Genomic DNA, 20,555 nt, shown 5'->3' on the forward strand with positions numbered 1-20,555 from the left:
TGCAGGCTTCTCCATCTGAATATTTGAAGATGTATTTTTTTTTCAAAACTTTTCAGATATCTGTCCATCCACAATGTTATGATTTGTTTTTAATTTTGTAGATATCCCTAACCCCAAGTGTTTGCCAATTCAAACTATCCTAGTAACTTCTGAAGGTTTCCATGACGAGCAGTTAATCAATGTTGAGGCTTTATGGTATGCCTTTTTTTTTGGGGGGGAGGGGGGCTCATGTAGGTTGCTCTTTCCAGAATTAATAATTCGTAATGTAATATTCCAAACTTGAATAATGAATGAATTTTGTCCTGTCAATCTCAGAAGTGACCAACCTAATATTGAGTAGACCCTGTTTTTGGTCTACAATTTCAGTACTACTGTACAGAGCAAGAACCCATGTATATTGCATGGTAATTAACTGTAAGATAATGCATGTATTATGCATATAATCAAGAATTATTGATGGTTTCTTACCATCCTTATCCTATTTTCAGCTCCAGAGGGCAGCAAACTTCTTATGTATCCAACTGACTTCCAGGGCTCTTTTAAATACACAGATGTTTGTTACAAGTTTTAAAGTTACATTGGGCAATTAACAGTAATGTTAGATAGCCAAGACAGATAGCCAAGCGCGATTGGTCCATAACGCGTCACGTGATATGATCAAAATCAATGTATTTTCCCAGCCGGTCCACCTTCGATGAATATATTGACCAACCGGTCCATGAATATATTTTTCTACGTCTATGGCGCCCTCTTGTGGATTAGATGTTACCATGCATTATCGGCCTGCCTTGGGTCCTGGACCTGGTCTGGGCTCGAACTTGGATTTAGATCTAGGGCTAGGCGTAAACAAAGTTGATTTGAATAAAAAAGGGCCATTCACTGCGTTAGACTAACGTTACTTAGATAGATCAAGATCTAACGTTAGATCTATACCAGTTAGATCAATCACTGTGAATATCATAAACATGCTGCACGCATCGTTAGGCCTAACTTTATCTTTATCATTAGAGGCTATCTAATATTACAGATATTGACTGATGGGATGTGTAAAAAAAAACATTCTTTGGACCACCTTAAGGATTAATATTTTCCCTCGTGATCATATTTCCCTCAGCACTGCGCACTTCGGGAAAATATTACCCCTCGGGAAAATACAAATCCGGCAGTCCAAAGAATGTTTATATTACACACCCCATCAGTCAATATCTGTATATTGTTTGTACTTATTATTCAAAGATTTTAACAATAACTTAGCAGGGGGATGTTTCATGAAGCGTTAAGTGTGACTAATGATCACACTTAAGAAAAGGAGACCCCATATAGCAAATATTGTCAATACCCTTTAATTCAACAAAATCTTTACATGATTTGGTAATATTCTGAGATTTCCACGAATTGAAATGTGATTGAGAGATTTTGACAAATATAAACCACCACCCACCCCCTGACCTGCAAAATGTAGGAAAACTGATGAAAAAGGATAAAAATTGCACATAAAAATTTAAGTGGATGGCAGTAAAAGAGAGAAAAACAAATGTACATGGTTTCACCAGAATTTTCTGAGCGTCAAAACTCTCGTTGGTACCCCTTCGATGACCAATTTGTAAATAGTAAAGCAAAATGAAGAGTGCTATTTATTGTAAATATTTCTATTTTGGTAGCATATATATTTCTGACCTTTGCAACAAGGTTTTTAACTGCTATTACATGACCAGTATTATCATGCCAGTTAATCATTCTAAAGTTTATATACGTCAGAGCAATAGATTTGGAATTAGTATAGTAAGACTGTAAGAGCATGTTTTGGTATGCCGCTGTATTGTGATATTGTCTGGAGTGTGTAATATAGATGGTTTTGTGTGAATATGCTTGGTGGAGTCTGGGCCCCGTCTTACAAAGAGTTACGATTGATCCAATCAATCTCAAATGTATGGGAATACATCATTGTCATATTTTTTTCTTCAGGAAATTCGCTCAATGTCCATTGAAAACAATGAGAAGCATACTGTGATTTGTCAAGAAAACAGTGAATGTATGAATATAGGTCATTTCTAGAAATGTTTTGAACAAACATGTATGTTAGATGTCGATGTTGCTGGCTTTCCATAGTTGCGATTGATCGGATCAATCACAACTCTTTGTAAGACAGAACCCTGAATTGTGCTGCAGGGGAAGTAACATCGGAATCATCAGAGGACAAGATCTTTAAGATGTCATGTGAGAACTGCTTTTTCTGAATATCTGTAGTTATAGTACATAAATATCATTTTGTTGATCTTGCTATATTTTTGTATTTTTTGTGTGTTCAGTTTAAGGTGGAAACGGGCACAGAAAGCTGTTTCACGAATTTCAAATGAATGTACATGTAACATAAATCAGTTTTAGTTGATGAAAAAACCCAAGAGTTCCATCTCAGACCAGGGGAGCATTTCATGAAGTGTCTTGTGAGTGACATTGACTGACGAAATAAATCTTAGCCAATCAGATGCAAGGATTTCAGTAGCTTATAACAGATGCCAGTTGAAATCACTGATAACTATTTCTCATGAAGCAATCCTGGTTGTGTCTATGGGAACTCTTGTATATATAAACTCTGAATTTCCAAGAGTCTAATGTGTGTATTCACATTGAAAATACTTTAGGGAGTTACATTTGAAGTACCTATTTTGTAAAATGCAAGAGGAAAAGTTGAATAACTTTTTTTCCAGTTACATTTTTGCTTGTTCTCAAACCTTTATGCATGATGGACATGAATATGTTGTGTTCTTGGTATAATAAATGTCAGATGTTTTTTTTCTTCAATTCCTAATCATGCGCGATACATTTGTACTGAATATAATCAATTTCTTATGATACAATTATGCCATTGCATTAGAATGTTTATAAAAAATTATCAATGAATACTATGAATGAGAACATTTGAGATTCCTGTTTAACTGTGATTCTAATTTCTTTTATTTACTGTAAATGTACTTTTTTCTTATTTAGGAGCTAGATCAGAGCATTTTTATCCATTCTGCTGTTTTATAATGTGAAAATAGAAAATGGTATTCACTTAGCGAATAACATACCTTTATTGCCTATTGCCCAGCAAATAAGGATTTAGATCCTGTTATCATGTATAAATGTATACTTGCTTATTGTCCTTGGGGGCTGTTTCATAAAGCTGTTCGTAAGTTTTTTAAAAGTGATCCTTGTACGAAATGAAATATCCCAAAGTTCATTGTTACAGCAGTGAATCTTCTGAATTCTAATCAAATGTTGGCAGTATTTCAACCGTATTTCAACTTTAGCTGATGGGGAAAACAAATGGGAAATCCGATTTAGGAGAAGGAAGGGTCGTCAGTTGTTTGTAAAGTCATGTATATTTTACAGTTTTATGAAACTCTACCCTGTAAAAGTTTTGATATTTTTATTTTTTTAGATTTAATTTTATTTTATTTATTGAAATATATTTATTCAGGAAAAACATATGATCAGTATAAAAACACTGTTTTACATCAAGGTCCTGAAAAGGTTAAAAATTACATCAAAATTCTAAGCTGATATAATAAGCTAAATAAGAATAACTATGGCAGTTCGTATTATGCAATTTTATTGAAAATCAATAAAATTGATGGAAAAGAAGAGAAATCTGGAGCAGTATATGAATCCAATTCAGGAATGCAAAATTCAACATTTTGTGACTGAATGTGACTAGTTATGTTTTCTGTTGTGGTATCAGGTGTTTGGATGTATACTGTGCTAACTTGCCTTTTGTAACTCTTCTGAAAGATAGATACACCTTTTGTAGTTATGATTGTAAAGTTTTATAATTTCCGAGAATACTTTCCCACTTCTCCTCATAACTCTTGACTATACTCTAATTGTATTATGGCTTTTAAACCTTGTCTTGCTTTATGCATCTTTTTCTTTTTTGTTGTTGCTGCACGTCACCATTACAGCTACCTTACATGATTCATAAACTGTATATTACCCCTTACTAAATTATATATCTTTCAACATCCCAGGGTGTATTCTTTTCTTAACATCTTGTACATATGTCCTCTTTTATTTATTCATTAATGGCTAGCAGAACATTCCTGGAATTAAGTTACTAGTATATTTATGTACATTATTGTAACCCTTCTCATTAATTCCATTTCATTGTTACTTTAACTCATTATCTTTATTCCTTTGCTTAGTACTGTTTTCACCATCATTATTGAAATTATTATTAAGTTATTTTAAAAATACAATAAAGGGTCGATTACTTGTAGTTATCTATATCTATGTCAAGGTAATACAAAGAATTATCAGGGGATGTATATGAGCGTCATGTGTTGCTTACAACAGTATACATAAACAAGCATCATCTTGCATTGGGCTTTAGGGTAACTTTGGTGGTATCATGTCAAGGTAATATTACTGAGAATGTGCACATTCCATACTGAACTAACAGAGTAAAACTTGACAGGTGTATTATTTATACAGGGTTTGGTTAGTTTCGGAAATGAGTGAATTACAAAAGTAATGCATACTTTTCCCTTTTTTAAAAAACGAAAACATTAAGGACAGTTTGTTTTTTTAGAATCTTTAGTGCTAATACATTTGCACTTCATGCTTTTGTATACATGATGTTGGCCCTGTACTATAGCATGGTGCATTTGATTTTTACTATTGATCGTGTCTTACTGTACTTGGGTTGCCATAAGCCTGTAGTTATATTTCACTGCACAATCAATTGTATCTTAATGTTGTTGGGCCCATATGTTTTAATCTGGTCACTTTTGTTGATAACCCACCCGAGTTATGCACGGTTCTGACTTGTCTTGCATTGATTTGTATCATCTTCTATGATCAGGTTTGTTCCCGTTTTATATTTTGCTTCTGTCTTGATTTTCTTTTACTTTATTTCATTTTATGATATTTGTTGGTTTTGTTATTTTCCCTTTCAATGCTCAGTTCTACATCAACCCATATCATTTTGTTCTGTAAGTGTTATGTTTATTTTTATTTCCATGTATACATTTGTGTAGTCCTTTCTTCTCTTTATGTATACCTGTAAATAGATATCCACTTCCTCACTTTTTATCAAAATTTTTGCCGAATGTTTATCTAGTTTACATTTTTGTTATTTCTTTGTAATGAATAGTGATTTATTTCATATTCACATCAGCATTTCCAATGTTGCTTGGTTTTATTTTGGTCTAGATAAGTGGTAAAATGGTAAAAAAATAAAAATATTTCCACTTTGTTTGTACTTTTTTTTCTGGCTGAAGTACTTTTTTCTTGATCCATCCCACTTTGATGAAGTACAATTTTTCACTTTGTTTTGTAAAATATTACAAGTAGTATATGATTTGTGTTGTTTTTACATATTTTCTTGAAATTACGATTAGATTTATACCAATCTGTTTATTTTCTTTTCATGTATTTCTGTGCGTTACAATGTGATAATGTCATATATTTTTTTTTAAATTCTCAGTTGAGGTATTTTGCACTTATTTGTTCCCATTTGTTCTCATTTTATTCAGCTTATTTGTTAAAGAATAATGATATTAATGGTATTAAAATTCTTATCTACCCAGGATAATCACTGCAAGCATGACATTATATTATGTCATGATATCCTTCTCCATTCCAATATACCATGTACATGGCTAAGTAAGGCAGAAGGTATCATAAAACAAACTTCAGTATCAACTGCACCTGGGCTCAAACCCAAATCCTTCCATTCACGAGGGGTTGTTTTACCACTAAGCCAAGATATACACAGTATAGCTCTCTTGACTCACTTTTTGCAATAGGGATATGTATTAGTTTTTGTTGTACTATTGTCTTTGTATATATATATTTTTTCGCTGCCCTTTATTCTTTAATATTGCAATCTTAGTGCATGATAGAATTTTCAATGTAATCTACACTGAGACCTAGTAAAGCTGAAAATCTTTAGATCTTGTTAAAGTCTAATTTCATGTTTATGAATCCTTGAATTATTTTATTCAGGACCTTGCCTCAATCTCATACGAAAATGACTCTGATATGCATATCAATGTATGTTTTATATTTTACAATTCTGTAATTAAATCTTTATGCAAGGCATTGAAAGGTCAGTGAACGTTTGACTGACCCACGGAGTGTGGAGTGTTTCACGGGTGACACAACAAATGCTCCTGCGAAATTTTCTCAGTTCAGAGGGCATAGGGTAATAGTTAAGATTGCAATAGAGTTTTTGGTTCAGAATAATGGTTTATTTAGTTTTGGAGGTTAGGTTTTATGTTCGGCTTAACGTAGAATTTCCATTTGGAGCAATTGTCGCCGGAGATAATGTCATGGAACCGTTTCACAAATCTGTTCGTAAGTTATGCATGCCTATGATAATGATCAGCATGCAGTTTTCATATTCTTATCTTAGGTGATAGACGGGTATGATGTAAAATGCTAACTAGATAATGATATGGAATTTAATTAAGGGAGATTTGGGGGGTTTTCTTGAGTAGTTAATCAGATAAATCAGTGATAACGTTGAATGATCTTTATTACTTGGATGTTTTACCAATTCTACTTCCGTGTCATCTTGAACATTGCATGATAATCTACGAATACTGTTGCAATACATCGTATATACATACTTTGTGATGTCAAATAATACCAATGTTGCGTACCGTAAGCGAATTATTTCTTTAGATTTGTTTTCAAAGAGAAGAATTTATGACATTGATATTGCTTCCTCGTATTGGGAGCCAATAAAATATAATATTTCTTGTCTAAATATTTGTAGTGTCTTGTGTATGTTATTCGCCAGTGTTTACCTTTGTTGGGAGAATTTTTTTTTATCTAGAAAGAGAATAAGATGTTTATTTCTGACTTTTAAATGGATTGTTGAAGGAAAAAATTATTAAAACGCGAAATGTACTAGAACAGTAGAAAATACCAGTCTGATAAAAATAACAATAATTATTGCTCTACAACTCCAATTCAACAACAACCGGGTTCAGCAACAAATTAAAGTTATGTTATGAAGAATAAAATATTTAGAGCCACACTTAACGATATTTTCATTAGTGAGAAAAGCGGGGAAATAGCAGAAAAGGAATAGAAAAGAAAGAAATGGTATCAAACAAATGGGAATTTGTCGTATAACTCTCCTTAATCCTCGGCTTGCAATTTATGTGACGAAAACAAAGAAAGATCCGCTTGCTCAGCCCCATCCCATCAAATTATACCCTGGCGCCGTCCCTGAATTACGTTTATTATACTAATTATGAATAAGAAGTTTACCACGAGTTCATGTTGTGTAAGTTTATATCATTCGCCATGAAATACCCCCCCCCCCCCACACCTCTGCTCACTCTCTTTTACTCAATCTTTAATTAATTCTCTTTCAATATCTCCCTGCTCTGTCTCTATACCTCTGTTTCTAGTACCTCGTATACCTCACTTCCGATTTTCGCTTTGTTCACACAACTTATTTCAATAGAAACTTTATATCTTGAATATTAGAGGCAAATCTCGAAATGACATCTGGCTTTAAACCATGACAATCTGTTGGAGATGTATGAATCGCAGGCTCACAATACAAATAGTCTCGAAGGGCACTTTGAGATGTTTACCGTTACACCGTATGTGAAGTGTGGCGTCTTGATAAAAACAAAAAATAAAAAGGTTTTATTTTGATCAGGAGGGCGGATGTTTCTCTTCTGCTCTTGTTGCTCCTTCTTATTCTCCCTCAACCCCTCTCCTCCTCTCCTCCCCCTCTCTTCATCTTATACCTTTTTCTTCCCCCTTCTTCTGCTTCTTCTCCTCCTCCTTCCTCTTCTTCATCTTCTTCTGCTTCTTCTCCTCCTCCTCCTTCTTCTCCTTCTTCTTCTTCTCCGTCTTCTGTTTTCTTCTTCATGTTTTCTTCTTCTTCTCCTTCTTATTTTCTTATTCTTCTTTTGTCTAGAACCCATACCCGTAGTACATGTCTTGTTTTCTTCACACACATAGCTCCAAGGCATTGTATCGTTTTAATTGTCGAGTAATTAGTGTTTGCTCTTCACTATTTGAGTTTCATTATATCACCTGAATGACTCCCGTTTACCCAGCCCCCAAGGTCTTTTACACCTGTAATTAAGAAATCTAAAATGGTGCGAAGTAGCCCACCATTTTATTTGCATCAAGGAGCATTATCAGCCTGAGCGGTGTTTGTGGAGGGTGGACGTACGTGTTTCCTCTACGCTAATTTCGGCGGTGACTCCGAAAAAAGGCGGAAAACAAGGTAAAGAGAAATGAAGGGAAGGAACAAAATGGGATTTCTAAACAATTGAATTCTTAATCTCAGAACAATCAAAGAAACCATCGGTGCTGTAGAAAGTTGGTAACAGCAATAGAATAGTTCTATTAGAATCCCACTTTCAAAATAAGCAAAATTGGAAAATGATGGGTTCCCTTTTCTCGGCTAAAAAGTGTGCTTCTTGTTTGATGTGTGTGTCAAACTCAGATTGATTTTTTGTAGTTTTTCCCACACTTTCGACACTACTCTGCATGCCAAATGTGTTGAAATGAATAAATTACCGATTTTCAACCATCACTCTGAAGTATTTACCTCGTCCTAACTCCAAAATATTATGAGCAAAAAAGTTGACTAATTACGTAACTGAGCAAATAGCTCGAAAGATAGAAACCCTTTGGAGACCATCGCATGTCTACAGCGTCCCCAAAGGGCTTCTCCCGTTTGAGCTGGCAGTGATTGTGTACCGTTGCATAGCAATATATCCGATAAGTAAAGAGTACCTGCGCTATTGTCAGTATGGTTGGCCGGAATTTGTACAGGGAGAAGTCCAGTCGTTTTGACAATATTTTTCTTCGAGACCGCAGTGTGGTAATGGAAAAGATCTCGTAATTTTGCGTAAAATTGAAAAAGTAATAAAAGAAAAAGGTAAGATTCCAATATCAGTTTGACCACTAAGAGGTCTTTACCTCATTGGAGTGAAATTCGAGTCATGTTAGGATTTCAAGGGCAGTGATGCGATTAAAAAAAAAGAAAGGAATTGGGCAAGTCCCAAGCGAGCGAAGCAAACTAGCGAAAATGTTGACCTCGTATCGAAATGAAAATCCTCGAAAAATTTCATGATATGCCTAATATATTTGACATCACTTTCTAGAGAGAGTATTATAATACACTTTTACTTTTTTTAAGCCCCCCCCCCTTTTTTTTCTTGTCCATGGAACTTTTGGGGGTTCCAATTAATGCCCCAACCCTCTATTTATAAACCAGTGCATAAAGGGGAAGTAAGAAAATAAAATTAACAGAGCAAGAGTATGGTGTGTAAATGACTAAATATTGACTGGAGACGGCGATGAATATCAAAGGTAATACATGTATATAACGAATACCTAAGATAAAGCACTCAAAACCAATAAAGATAATGGACACAGCCATGGCTTTGAATTGTGCCGAATTGTCTTATTCTAGAAAAAAAAGTCAGTAGCATACTCGCTCTGTAATCGAATGGGGAAACAAAAAAATGCCGTCATTTAATTTCCATAGTAATGTTAACTCAATCTTGCACAATTCTATATAAATTGTTTCCAATTCATAATATGACATTTAAAGAAAATACACATATTTTCGTCAAAACGATCTTTAACCCCCCTGATATTGCTGTACATTCTGGAGGGTAATTTATCCCTCTAGAACTCCTGTATTCAAAGTCTACACCCTCTTACTTCAGAAGCATGTGAGATCAGACTTAAAAGCCTTTGAGCAGACGACTAATATGAATATAGCTGTCATACAAGAGTGGTTACTAATCTGCTACCAGTGGCTGCACCAGCAAAATACCAAGGTTCTTGAGATTTATACGTTTCGGTGCATTATTGTTTTCAGGACCAGAAAGATCAGAGTTGTTGCTCTTGATCAACCAGTGCCCAAGTCGTACAAATTATATTTCCGATCTTGAACTGCTGACTGATAAATATATATATTTGTCATAGAGCGGTTTCCAATCTACAAAGAGCGGTTTCCAATCTACAAAGTGCGTCTTCCTATCTACTACCAGTAGCTCTACCAGTGCTAAGCTTCTTATACATTTATACGTTTTTATACGCATTTCTTCAGGACCAGAAAGATCTTAAACAGAAGCTGTGGCTGTTGATCGACCAGTGCCCAAGACGTATGATCGTTTACTGATCTTAAACTTGACTCTGTGTGGAAAGCTTTGAGAATTTGGAGGAATACTAATATTGACCCTATCCGTTTCGGACTTTTCATTTTATCTGAGTACTGTTGAGAGAGGCAATCTTCTTGTAAGGATTACATCTTGTCAGGATATTTGATTGTTTTCAAATCTCATGTTATCTTGTTGGCGCCTAACTTACAGTAACAGATCATTTGGAACAGAGAATATTTCGTTCTAAGTATTAATCAAAATGGAACAATCATCACTGTTTAGTTGGTGATGAAGATGGTGACTAATCCGCCTCTAAAAGGTGAAAATTTACAACGATCAGTCGTGGATTTAATTGCATTACAAGGTAAGTAAAACTTTAAAAAGAGTAGTTTAATGTAATAATTGTATATTCGTATTTTTCTGTTTCTTTATTTTTTGTACTCGGGTAAAATGTAAAATGAAATAGTCTTTACGGTTATATTGTCCTTATGTTCCCAAATCAGTACACAATAATGGAAGTTTAACCGGGTATAGTTTTTAATAAACAAATTCCTATACAGACGGTGTTAGTGATATATAATCGTATTTCAACAAAAGTAATAATTCAAAGGGAATTGTCATCTCTATCCAAAAGTGTTATCGCTCTATCATTTTGATTTAAACAAAATGTTGGGATTAAAATTAAGCACTTTCGAAATATTCACGTGATATTTTCTTTAAAATGCTTTTGGGGCTGTCAACAGAGTAAGCCTACCCTATCGTGTATTTAAGTGAACATGTAGGATGACACATGGTATTATAATGGAGGAACTTTTATCAGTGCAGATTACATGCATATAGCAAATGAAGTCACTGTGTATTCAAATTCTTACGAAATCTATTTACCGACGATTATTTGCAAAAGTAAAAATGTTATCAGACGTATGACGAACTTTGGCCAGTAAACGGCTTATTCACTTGACCCCTGCAACGCGATGTCTCAGTCACATGCCAGATTTATCAAACGATTCCAAATCAATAACCGATACTGGAGATTTCGCGGCAACTCGAAGTAATGTGATAATTGCCAAATGTATATATATCGTTTTGGTATCGATGTCGCCGGGTGTGACTAGGGAAACAGTGAAACGTTTAAAGTGTATATACAAAAGAGGAATATGATATATCTCGCTATTGTCATGATAATGGAGCTATATTATTCCCATGGTCGTGTTGGCACTGAACCTTCTACAGACTCCATCCTTCTTGTGTTACTCTTTTTTGTACTCGATATGCTTCATTTAAAATGTTTCGTTTAATGTGATTGGATTTCTTTATTCGGGGTTGGTACACTGCGTGCCCCATTCAATAGTTTTCAACAATATCTCGTCTCTCTACTACAAGGAAAATACAACTCCCTTGTAAGAATGTTTTCCTTGATCACAATTATTTCCGATTCAAATTTGAAAGACACCTGCGTGACTTTAATTATTGCTATGAAATCACAAAGAGTTATTGTTTTACAATGTAATAATGGATAAAGCAGGGGTGGGGCTAATGTATCTAAAATGAAGATTTCAGGGTGTGTGTTTTTTAATCACTTTTATACGAGATTCATGATTGAACTATGGACCTATCAAAACATTGATCAATATTTGCCCTGCATTAAACTCTGGAAAATGATGCAGGTATCGTTTACTCATGAAACTTAATGATCTTTTCATTCATTAATTCTTACCCGGATTCAATCGGAATGAGTTTGGTTTGCCGTTATAACTAATAATTTTGACATGACTATAAAATTCAACTTTGGTAACGCTACTGAAAGTCCTAAGTTTATGTCGTTCTTTGGCGTTTGAATGTTTTAAAGACAAATATGTTTTCAAAAATACTTTAATCATACCCGCATACACGATTTCCACCAATTATCTTCTTTCTTTATCGATTTTCCCTCTTGCAGATTCAAGATGTCAAAGACAAGTATCCAGGACGTCCCTGACCTTCACGTGGCCATCCGCAATGGTCAATTCCAAGACATTCGTTACATGGTGACAACAGGGGAAGATGTCAACATCCAGGATCCAGCAGAACATCGGACGCCTCTAATGCTGTGTGCTATGATAGAACAGGAGGATTGGGGAGTTGGCATTGCTAGGCTTCTCCTCGCTAATGGCGCAATGGTGGGCCACTCGGATCGACGCGGTCAGAACGCTCTCATGACCGCGTGCATCTACGGACGCCCAGAGCTCGTCAAGGTGTTCCTCAAGGCGGTTGACTATGACCCTAACCAACGCGACCGATACAGCAACACCGCGCTCTTCTACGCCGCGTCGAAGGGAAACGAAGCGGTCGTAGAGGCTCTTATCGAATCCTTGTTGCATTTTAGGCTTCCGTTGGATAAGCCAAATAAGTGGGGAATGACACCTCTGTTAGAGGCTTGTCGACAGGGTCACCAGAGAGTGGCACAGATGCTTGAGGATCATGGTGCCTCCATCGAAGTCAAAGATTCTATCCTACATTGGGGACCGACTGACTGGCGACATGATCACGAACAAAGGGTAGTTGAGGAAGCTCCCCGACGAAGGTCTTACGATAAACCTTGGCTGCGGAATAAAGACGCTTGGGCCCGCAAACGGACCGTTAGCCTGTCGACATCACGCAATGGCAGCGATGGTTTACCATCTATCTCCATCTCTAGGGCGAGTCACCTCATGGAAGACGATGTCTTCTTACCTCCCGCCATCGTCGTATCCCTGACGAAAAGCGAAGATGCCATTAGTTCACCAAGGAATTCTTTGCAAAGGGAAAAGAAGCTACCATCGACATCGACAAAACGCAGAATGCTCTTCAAGCCTTGGGTCCAAGACCTTTCAAAAGGACGGGTCATTACTGCCACTTTTGCCCCAGCGCCAGCAACATCTGAGACTCTGCAACTGCATTCTGCGCCGCACTCTTCTTCTACAACCAGTCTTTCTCGGCAGCGAGGAAAGAATCACAGGAACATGCAGTCTGACCCTGGACCAGACTACCAACAGAGCCACTTCAAGCAGATATTCCAACGCTACGAGATCCAGTCCTCCGATTCCTTTCGTCAGTGCGCCAAAACTCCGGAGCACATGAAAGTCCCTGATATCCAACCAAACATCGAACAAATGACACCGCGTCAAACCCATCATGCAAATGCGTCTGGGAAATTGACGCGACAACAGTCACGTTTAAACATGAGTGGGAGCAGTCGACTGTCCAGCAGCAGTAGTAGTATAGACCTAAATGCTGGCAGGAAATCGAAGGCCGGAGATCTCCGAACGCGTGATCGGGGGAGACCGTTTGAAGATTCGGCGTCTTCGGTGAGTTCGGAAGATAGTTCGGCGGCTCGGATGATGATGAATGCTTTCAGGAGAAGGAAAGGTAATTCTGTGCCACCAGCAATGGGAGACAAGCAAGGATGAAGACCCCCTGTTAATATGATACTATGATAGCATAAAAATCAATTTTGATATTTTGAAACAATCACTACCCCCTAAAAGACAATCATTGTTGAGAATAATCTTTGTATTTTGGACAATCTCGAACTTCGTTGACATCGATCGTTTTTTTTTTCTTCAATTTTTTACGACAATAATACTGAATCCTTTTAACGCAGTACATTTATTCTAACGCGTTATCATTTCTGATACCACTGCGTGATTGTAATTTATAAACTCCATGTAATTTAATTACATTCATAGATGCAGCTATGGTCATGAGAGTAAGTCTAATTAAAGTCGACGCAAATTAATATCTCCTCTGTCAAATATCGATTAGTTTGATAAGTCGTGCGATCGAAAATTAAAGACGGGTTGTTACACAAGGACGATTCAACCAGCGCATGCCGACGCAAACACGGCATGTTGTTTTACCATAGCCATAATAGTTGAAACGGGCCCAGTATTTGGTCTGTTCCAAACGATTTTCTCATTTGGGTTTTCCCATACCTTCGCAAATAGAAAATTAGTCACTTTTGACTGAATTGTTAACATAACATTCTAGACTAACTGACCTTAAACATGTTAAAATAAACAAAATAATTATTGTCTACTACATCTCCCGAACACCGGGACAACTAATACTCTAAAATATGATGCGCATAATTTTAGTGAAAATAGGATGTTTTGATAATGGGATATTTGAATAGACATTTCGACTCGAATCGTGATAATTCGAGGATCCGATATATAATCTAGTGAAATCTGGCTAGATTGCCTTTAGAATGTTTATGTAATTCTATTATATGTTATCCATTAGAAAATAATTTCCCTAAATTTTCTCTCGCTATCATATTTTCTGTTATGAAGCAAAATGTGACCAAAATTACCGCACCGATATTGTGAAATTTCGATATTCTATTAGTCTAAGTTATTCCTTTTCTCAGGGAACTTACTGCTGCTTGAATGAAGCTGTCAAAATGTCTGTATAGCTTTCATAGACTCGGTTAAAAAGCGCATGATTTTTTTTAGTGTGATATTGATATTTTGTCCTATTTTGGGGGGGATTAGCTTATCTTGTTTATAGTAAAATGGCTTCATTTGATAAATTATTTCATACCAACAGATATGTGCTTATAATAGATATGTTAGTCTAATAAGAATAACAAAGGAATTGTAGATGTTATTGAGGTTTTACTGATTTCAATTGTGTGTTTGTCAAAAGCGTATATAGATTCGTTTTGGTCAATAATTTTGACCTTAAAACGAAGATTATGGAGAACAAAATACACTTGAAACAAATACAAAACTTTAATGCCTTGAAAGTGACTGTGCCTTTAGGAATGATTGACTATTTCATAAATTTATTTATTTTATCTTTTTATGAATTACTATATTTATTTATTCATTTATTTTTTATAGTCATCTATCTATCTATTCATTTATTTATTCATCTATTTATCTTATTTATTGATTGCCTCTTTATAGTTCGTTAAATGATTGGATTGGATTGATTGATTGGTTTATTAGTTGATTGGGTCGTTGATTGGTAGATTGATTGAATGATTGATTGATTTTTTGATTGATAGGTTGGTACAAATAGTTGATTATTGATTGGTACATTGGTTGGGTGATTGATAGATTGGTATTCATTGATAATGATAATGCTCTTTCAGATCGATGCTTTTGTAGGATGAATGAATACCACCCTACTGAACAACACCCTAATGACCAATAAATAATATACAGTGCGTCCCACAAAAAACGAAACCGAGATTTATCATAACCTAATCACAAATAAAATAGACAAATGACCTACTATTGTAAAGCTTAGAATCTCCTATTTCATCTGAAATTATTTAGAATATTTCTCATTCACGCATGAGTGAGCAAAAACAATTTGAAGATGTGATACCAAAAAATCACTTGGCGGGCTGTATCTGGGTTTCAAAAAGAAAACCACATTTTTGAAAAGTTCAATATCCGCTCTTTAATATGATACCTCAATTACAGAAAATGGTAAAGAAATAACAAAGTTCTTTTTTTTAAATAAGGCCTATATTTCAATAATTTCATAAAATGAAGAGGTTTTACAGGCTAGCGTTCAGCCTCAATCGACACCCCCACTTTTTTGACGATCAGCCATGCATTAAGTCTTTTGTTAACCATGCGATAGCTTCTGTGGGAAACCGATGAAAACACGTTTATGTAATGGAAGTATGGAAATACAAGCATTGCTTCGAGGGAACAGAACTTTTTTATTTTCTTAACAATTTTCTGTGTTTAAGGTAGCAAATAAAAGAGCAGATATTGAACTTTTTAGGCATGTGGTTTTCTTTTTGAAATTCAGATACCCCCCGCCAAATGAGCTATTTATATAATTTCTTCAAATTGTTTTTGCTCACTCATGCATGAATGAAGAATAATCTAAGTAATTTCAGATGAAAGAGGAGATTCTCAGCTTTACATTGGTAGGTCATTAGTCTATTGTATTTATGATTAAGTTATGATAAAATATCGCTAAATGTATTTTTCTTTTGTGTGGACGCACTGTATATAAACGCTCTTCATTCTTCCACGTCGACACGTCGAAGAAGAAAAAAAGAAAATAATAGTTGGCCTAACGAGTTGGCGGTAATAGTCAAATATGACTGGTCGCCATTAATTTTCAACAAACAACAATGTTCAACCACTGACGAGTCGGTAAACAAGACAGTGCGAACTGTGGCTCTGCGATGCAATCAGGAATAGCGCCATCACATGATGGTACAATAAGCCGACGGCGACCGAATCAACCTCGAAAGCAAATGGTGTCGACCCCCCTCTCCCCCAACCTACGGATAATAACATTTCAGACATTCAAGTACTTGTATATGTGCGTGTTATAAAAAGAAAATATTGAGAAATAGAAAGAAAACTAGAATTTTAATTCGTCATGAGGACGAATTAGGTGATCTGTCTCTGATTTGATGAACACGAAGACAATCAGCATGTTTATTGAGATAAATATGATCATCATGATGAAAACTGAACTTTTCTTACGAAAAGAATATGTTGAATACTCTTGAAAAAGAGGGAAATGAGAATATGTGAAATACATGTAGGTGTAGGCGATACACATCGTACATGTTATAGGCTTATTAAAAACGATTTTAATCTACTTAATTGTGCAATATTTGAACTTATATACCTTGTAATGGTGATTAAGGAACATTTGCGAAATGTTGAAAAGAAAAAAAATTTATGTCCACTTTTGGGTTCGAACCGGGGACCCTAAGGACGCAAGTCTGATGCCTTACCCATTGAGCTACACGCTTCCCATAGACTTTACACATAAGCAAAACAAGAAGATCTGAAATTCAATTTTGCAAGTGAAATACGGGCATGATCCCGGCATCTGATCAGAAAATGGAGACCACATTTGCGATAGCTTACAATCTCAGCTACAACATACTCAAAGCTCAGAGAAAACCAACAAACAGAAATGGAGATATGGCTCGCGAAATAGAGGAATGTAAAATCCAGTTTTGAGAAAAAGTCATTTCCCATAAAAAAAAAAAATGGGGGTCAACGGACTACCTTAAGAGCTATAATGAATTTTGTATAGGCATGTTTTTGCACATATATTGTCTATGGTTAGTGCGCGCGCGTGCTGTAAACTTTGATGGAGGCTAATTCCTTTATTACTTGTCGTAGAAGGTTGATCAAGGTATCAAATTGTTCAGAATTATATTATCGGTGCATCGATATGAAAAAAATGGCGATCCTATGTTTTATAGTGCCGTTACGCGCGGGAACGCGCGCGTAACCGTGCGCGCGCGCAAATTTTTGAAATGCTTTAAATGACCTAATTCGTACTCTGTTTTGGTCAAAAAGTGATTTTGAGCATTTTAAAATTTTGACGCAAGCGTACGCGCACGTCGTGACCTTTACATGACCTCTGATGACGTGGGCAGTTGACCCTTGACCTGAAGTTAATGTGATGTAAATATTGTTAATTTTTGATAATTGATAATGAAGATATGATTGATAATGTGATTTTACAAAATGGCGTCTAGATGACGTCATGATGACCTTTTGACCTTGAACTTGCTTTATACACATCACATGATAAGTCCCCATATCTGATGAAATTTTGAAGATAATTGATGATGTAGATTTGGAGATTTTGTGCTAACAAGAAAAGGGCGGAAAAATAAAAATAAACTAGAATTTTAATTCGTCTTACGGACGAATTAGGTGATCTGTCTGTGAATCTCATGATTATGATCTATTTTTTTATAATGATCACCGTGTCAATGCAGATCAATATGAGCATCATGATATTAAGCGCAGTTTTATTAATGAAAGGACATGTTGAATACTGTTGAAAGACATTATTTGAAAGAAAAGGTTGTAAAAAAAAACTTGCTTTTCTAAAGAATGACAATTCAAATTTAGCAAGTGATAACACGAAATAGTGAGCAGTGGTGATGAAAGCAAGAATCTAGAATCCAGTTTTGAAAAATTTCAATCAGTATCCATAGACTAGATTTTTGGTTACCTCATGAACAATCATGACCAAATGACCTTTCATTTCTTACATTACGATAGGTAGATTTCATTGCAAGATATTATGCAAGCATGTCTTACATAGCAGGATGGAGAAATTGCATAGACCAAGTGAATAGAAAGCAAAGCAATGAACACTGATGGAGGTATTTGGAATGCGTTCAGCATGTTCTTATAACAATACTTGGCCAACTCTGAAATACCAGTTGCTAGTACACGCATTGTTGTTTTTATGCGTGTATTGAAACGCACAATTCAAAAGAAAACTCAAGGCATCAAGGTTGTTGCTAATATCTCATTAAATATAAAACAATCATGTCACTTTAGTACAAATGAACTTATTATGCGCAGAATGGAACCACAAACTGGCTTATGGGGGTTACACGCAAAATGAGACAAAATTTAATAAATGAAAAAAAAATAGATCCTGATGGGTTTTGATCCAGGGACCCTCGCATTACAAGGCAGATGCACTAACCATTCGACCACAGTAACTGCCATACACTTTCTAGGCAACTATGAAATATAACCTCAAATTGAATTTTTCAAGTGCAAGTTTTATCATAATGATATACTTTTATACATTGTTAATATTTATGATGATCTCTTGCTTAAAATGATAAGATTGTAAAATAATTTGGAAGAATATAAAACCAGCTACAATATGTAGAAAACCGGGCCCAAAACGACCAATGATTACGGAGTTATAGTCATATTTCCAAAATTATCAAAACGTCATAAAACAAAAATGGAAAATTTTAGTTCTGACGAAAATTTGATGACGTTATGATAAAATTTATTGTCAAATGTGACATGAAATCACATCTACAAGTCCTATTCTATCCGAATATAAAAGAAAATTTGGGGGTCAACGGACTATCTGAAGAGTTATATAGAATTTTGTAAAAGCATGTTTTTGCACATTTTTGGCCTATTGTGAACGCGCGCTTGCGCGCGTAATTCAAACTTTGACGGAGGCGCATTCCTTTATTACTGGTCGTAGAAGGTCGGTTAAGGTATCAGATTATTGGGAATTTCATAAAAAATGCATTGATGTAAAATAAAGTGCAGTTGTGCGTTGCGTAAGGACGTTACGCGCGTAAACGCGCGCGAAAACCTGTGAGCGCGCAAATTCCTGAAATGCTTAGAATGACCTGAAACGTACTCTACTTTGATCAAAAAGTGATTTTGAGCATTTTAAAATTTTGACGCGCGCGTACATGCGCGTCGTGACCTGTAAATGACCTTTGATGACATGGACAGTTGACCCTTGATCTGAAGTTAATTTGATGTTAATATTGTTAATTTTTGATGATTGATAATGGAGATATTGTTGATAATGTGATTTTACAAAATGGCGCGTAGATGACGTCACGATGACCATTTGACGTTGAACTTGTTTCGTACACATTGTATGATAACTGTCCATAATTGATAATATTTTGATGAAAATTGATTGAATAGTTTTGATGATTTTGGTGGAACAAGAAAAGGGTGGAAAAAGAAAAATAAATAAAAAGAATAAAGAAATAAATAAAAAAGAAAATTCGTAGAAACACAAGAGGTGATCTGTCAATAATTGACAGATCACCTAATAAAGAAATAAAGAAAAAAGAAAATTCGTACGAAATTAATAGTTGATCTGTCGATTGACAGATCACCTAACTAAGCGATAGCTTAGAATCTCAGTTACATTATACTCAAAGCTCAGAGAAAACCAATCAATATAAATGGAGATATGGCTCACGAAATAGAGGAATGTAAAATCCAGTTTTGAGAAAAAGTCATTTCCCATAGAGATTGCACACAAAATGAGCGAAAATGACATGCCTCTATAACTTGCAGTTTTTCAGGATGATCCGTTCCTTTAAAAGTAAATAAAGGCATCACATTAGATAGAGTATGTCCTCAGCTACAACATATTGAAAACTGAACGAAAATTGACCAATATTTACAGAGTTAAAATCAAATTTGCATAATAATAATGACGTCATAAGTAGCAAAATGGACATTTTTAGTTCTGACGCCATTTTGATGATGTCATGATATAATTTCGGGTCAAATGTGACATGAAATCACACCTCCCATCCATACTCTATTCGAATATGAAAAAAAAAATGGGGGTCAACGGACTACTTTAAAAGCTATAATGAATTTTATATAGGCATGTTTTTGCACATATATTGTCTATGTTAAGTGCGCGCGTGCGTGCCTGCTGTAAACTTTGATGGCGGCTAATTCCGTTATTACTTGTCGTAGAAGGTTGATCACAGTATCAAATTGTTCAGAATTATATTATCGGTACATTGATATTGAAAAAATGGTGATCCTATGTTGTATAGTGCCGTTACGCGCAGAAACGCGCGCGGAACCGTGCGCGCGCGCAAATTTTTGAAATGCTTAAAATGACCTGATTCGTACTCCT

At 35.5% G+C, this 20,555-nt stretch overlaps 1 protein-coding gene across 1 annotated transcript; it reads left to right on the forward strand.

Moving 5' to 3' along the window:
- Positions 1-10,232: 10,232 nt before the first annotated feature.
- On the forward strand, positions 10,233-14,943 carry LOC121424348. The gene is made up of 2 exons (XM_041619998.1): positions 10,233-10,500; positions 12,076-14,943. The coding sequence occupies exon 2, from the start codon at positions 12,083-12,085 to the stop codon at positions 13,562-13,564; it is 1,482 nt and encodes a 493-aa protein (XP_041475932.1). The 5' UTR covers positions 10,233-10,500; positions 12,076-12,082; the 3' UTR covers positions 13,565-14,943.
- Positions 14,944-20,555: the final 5,612 nt, after the last annotated feature.

This window comes from Lytechinus variegatus, chromosome 11 (assembly GCF_018143015.1).
Source record: "Lytechinus variegatus isolate NC3 chromosome 11, Lvar_3.0, whole genome shotgun sequence".
NCBI classification, from domain to species: Eukaryota; Metazoa; Echinodermata; class Echinoidea; order Temnopleuroida; family Toxopneustidae; genus Lytechinus; species Lytechinus variegatus.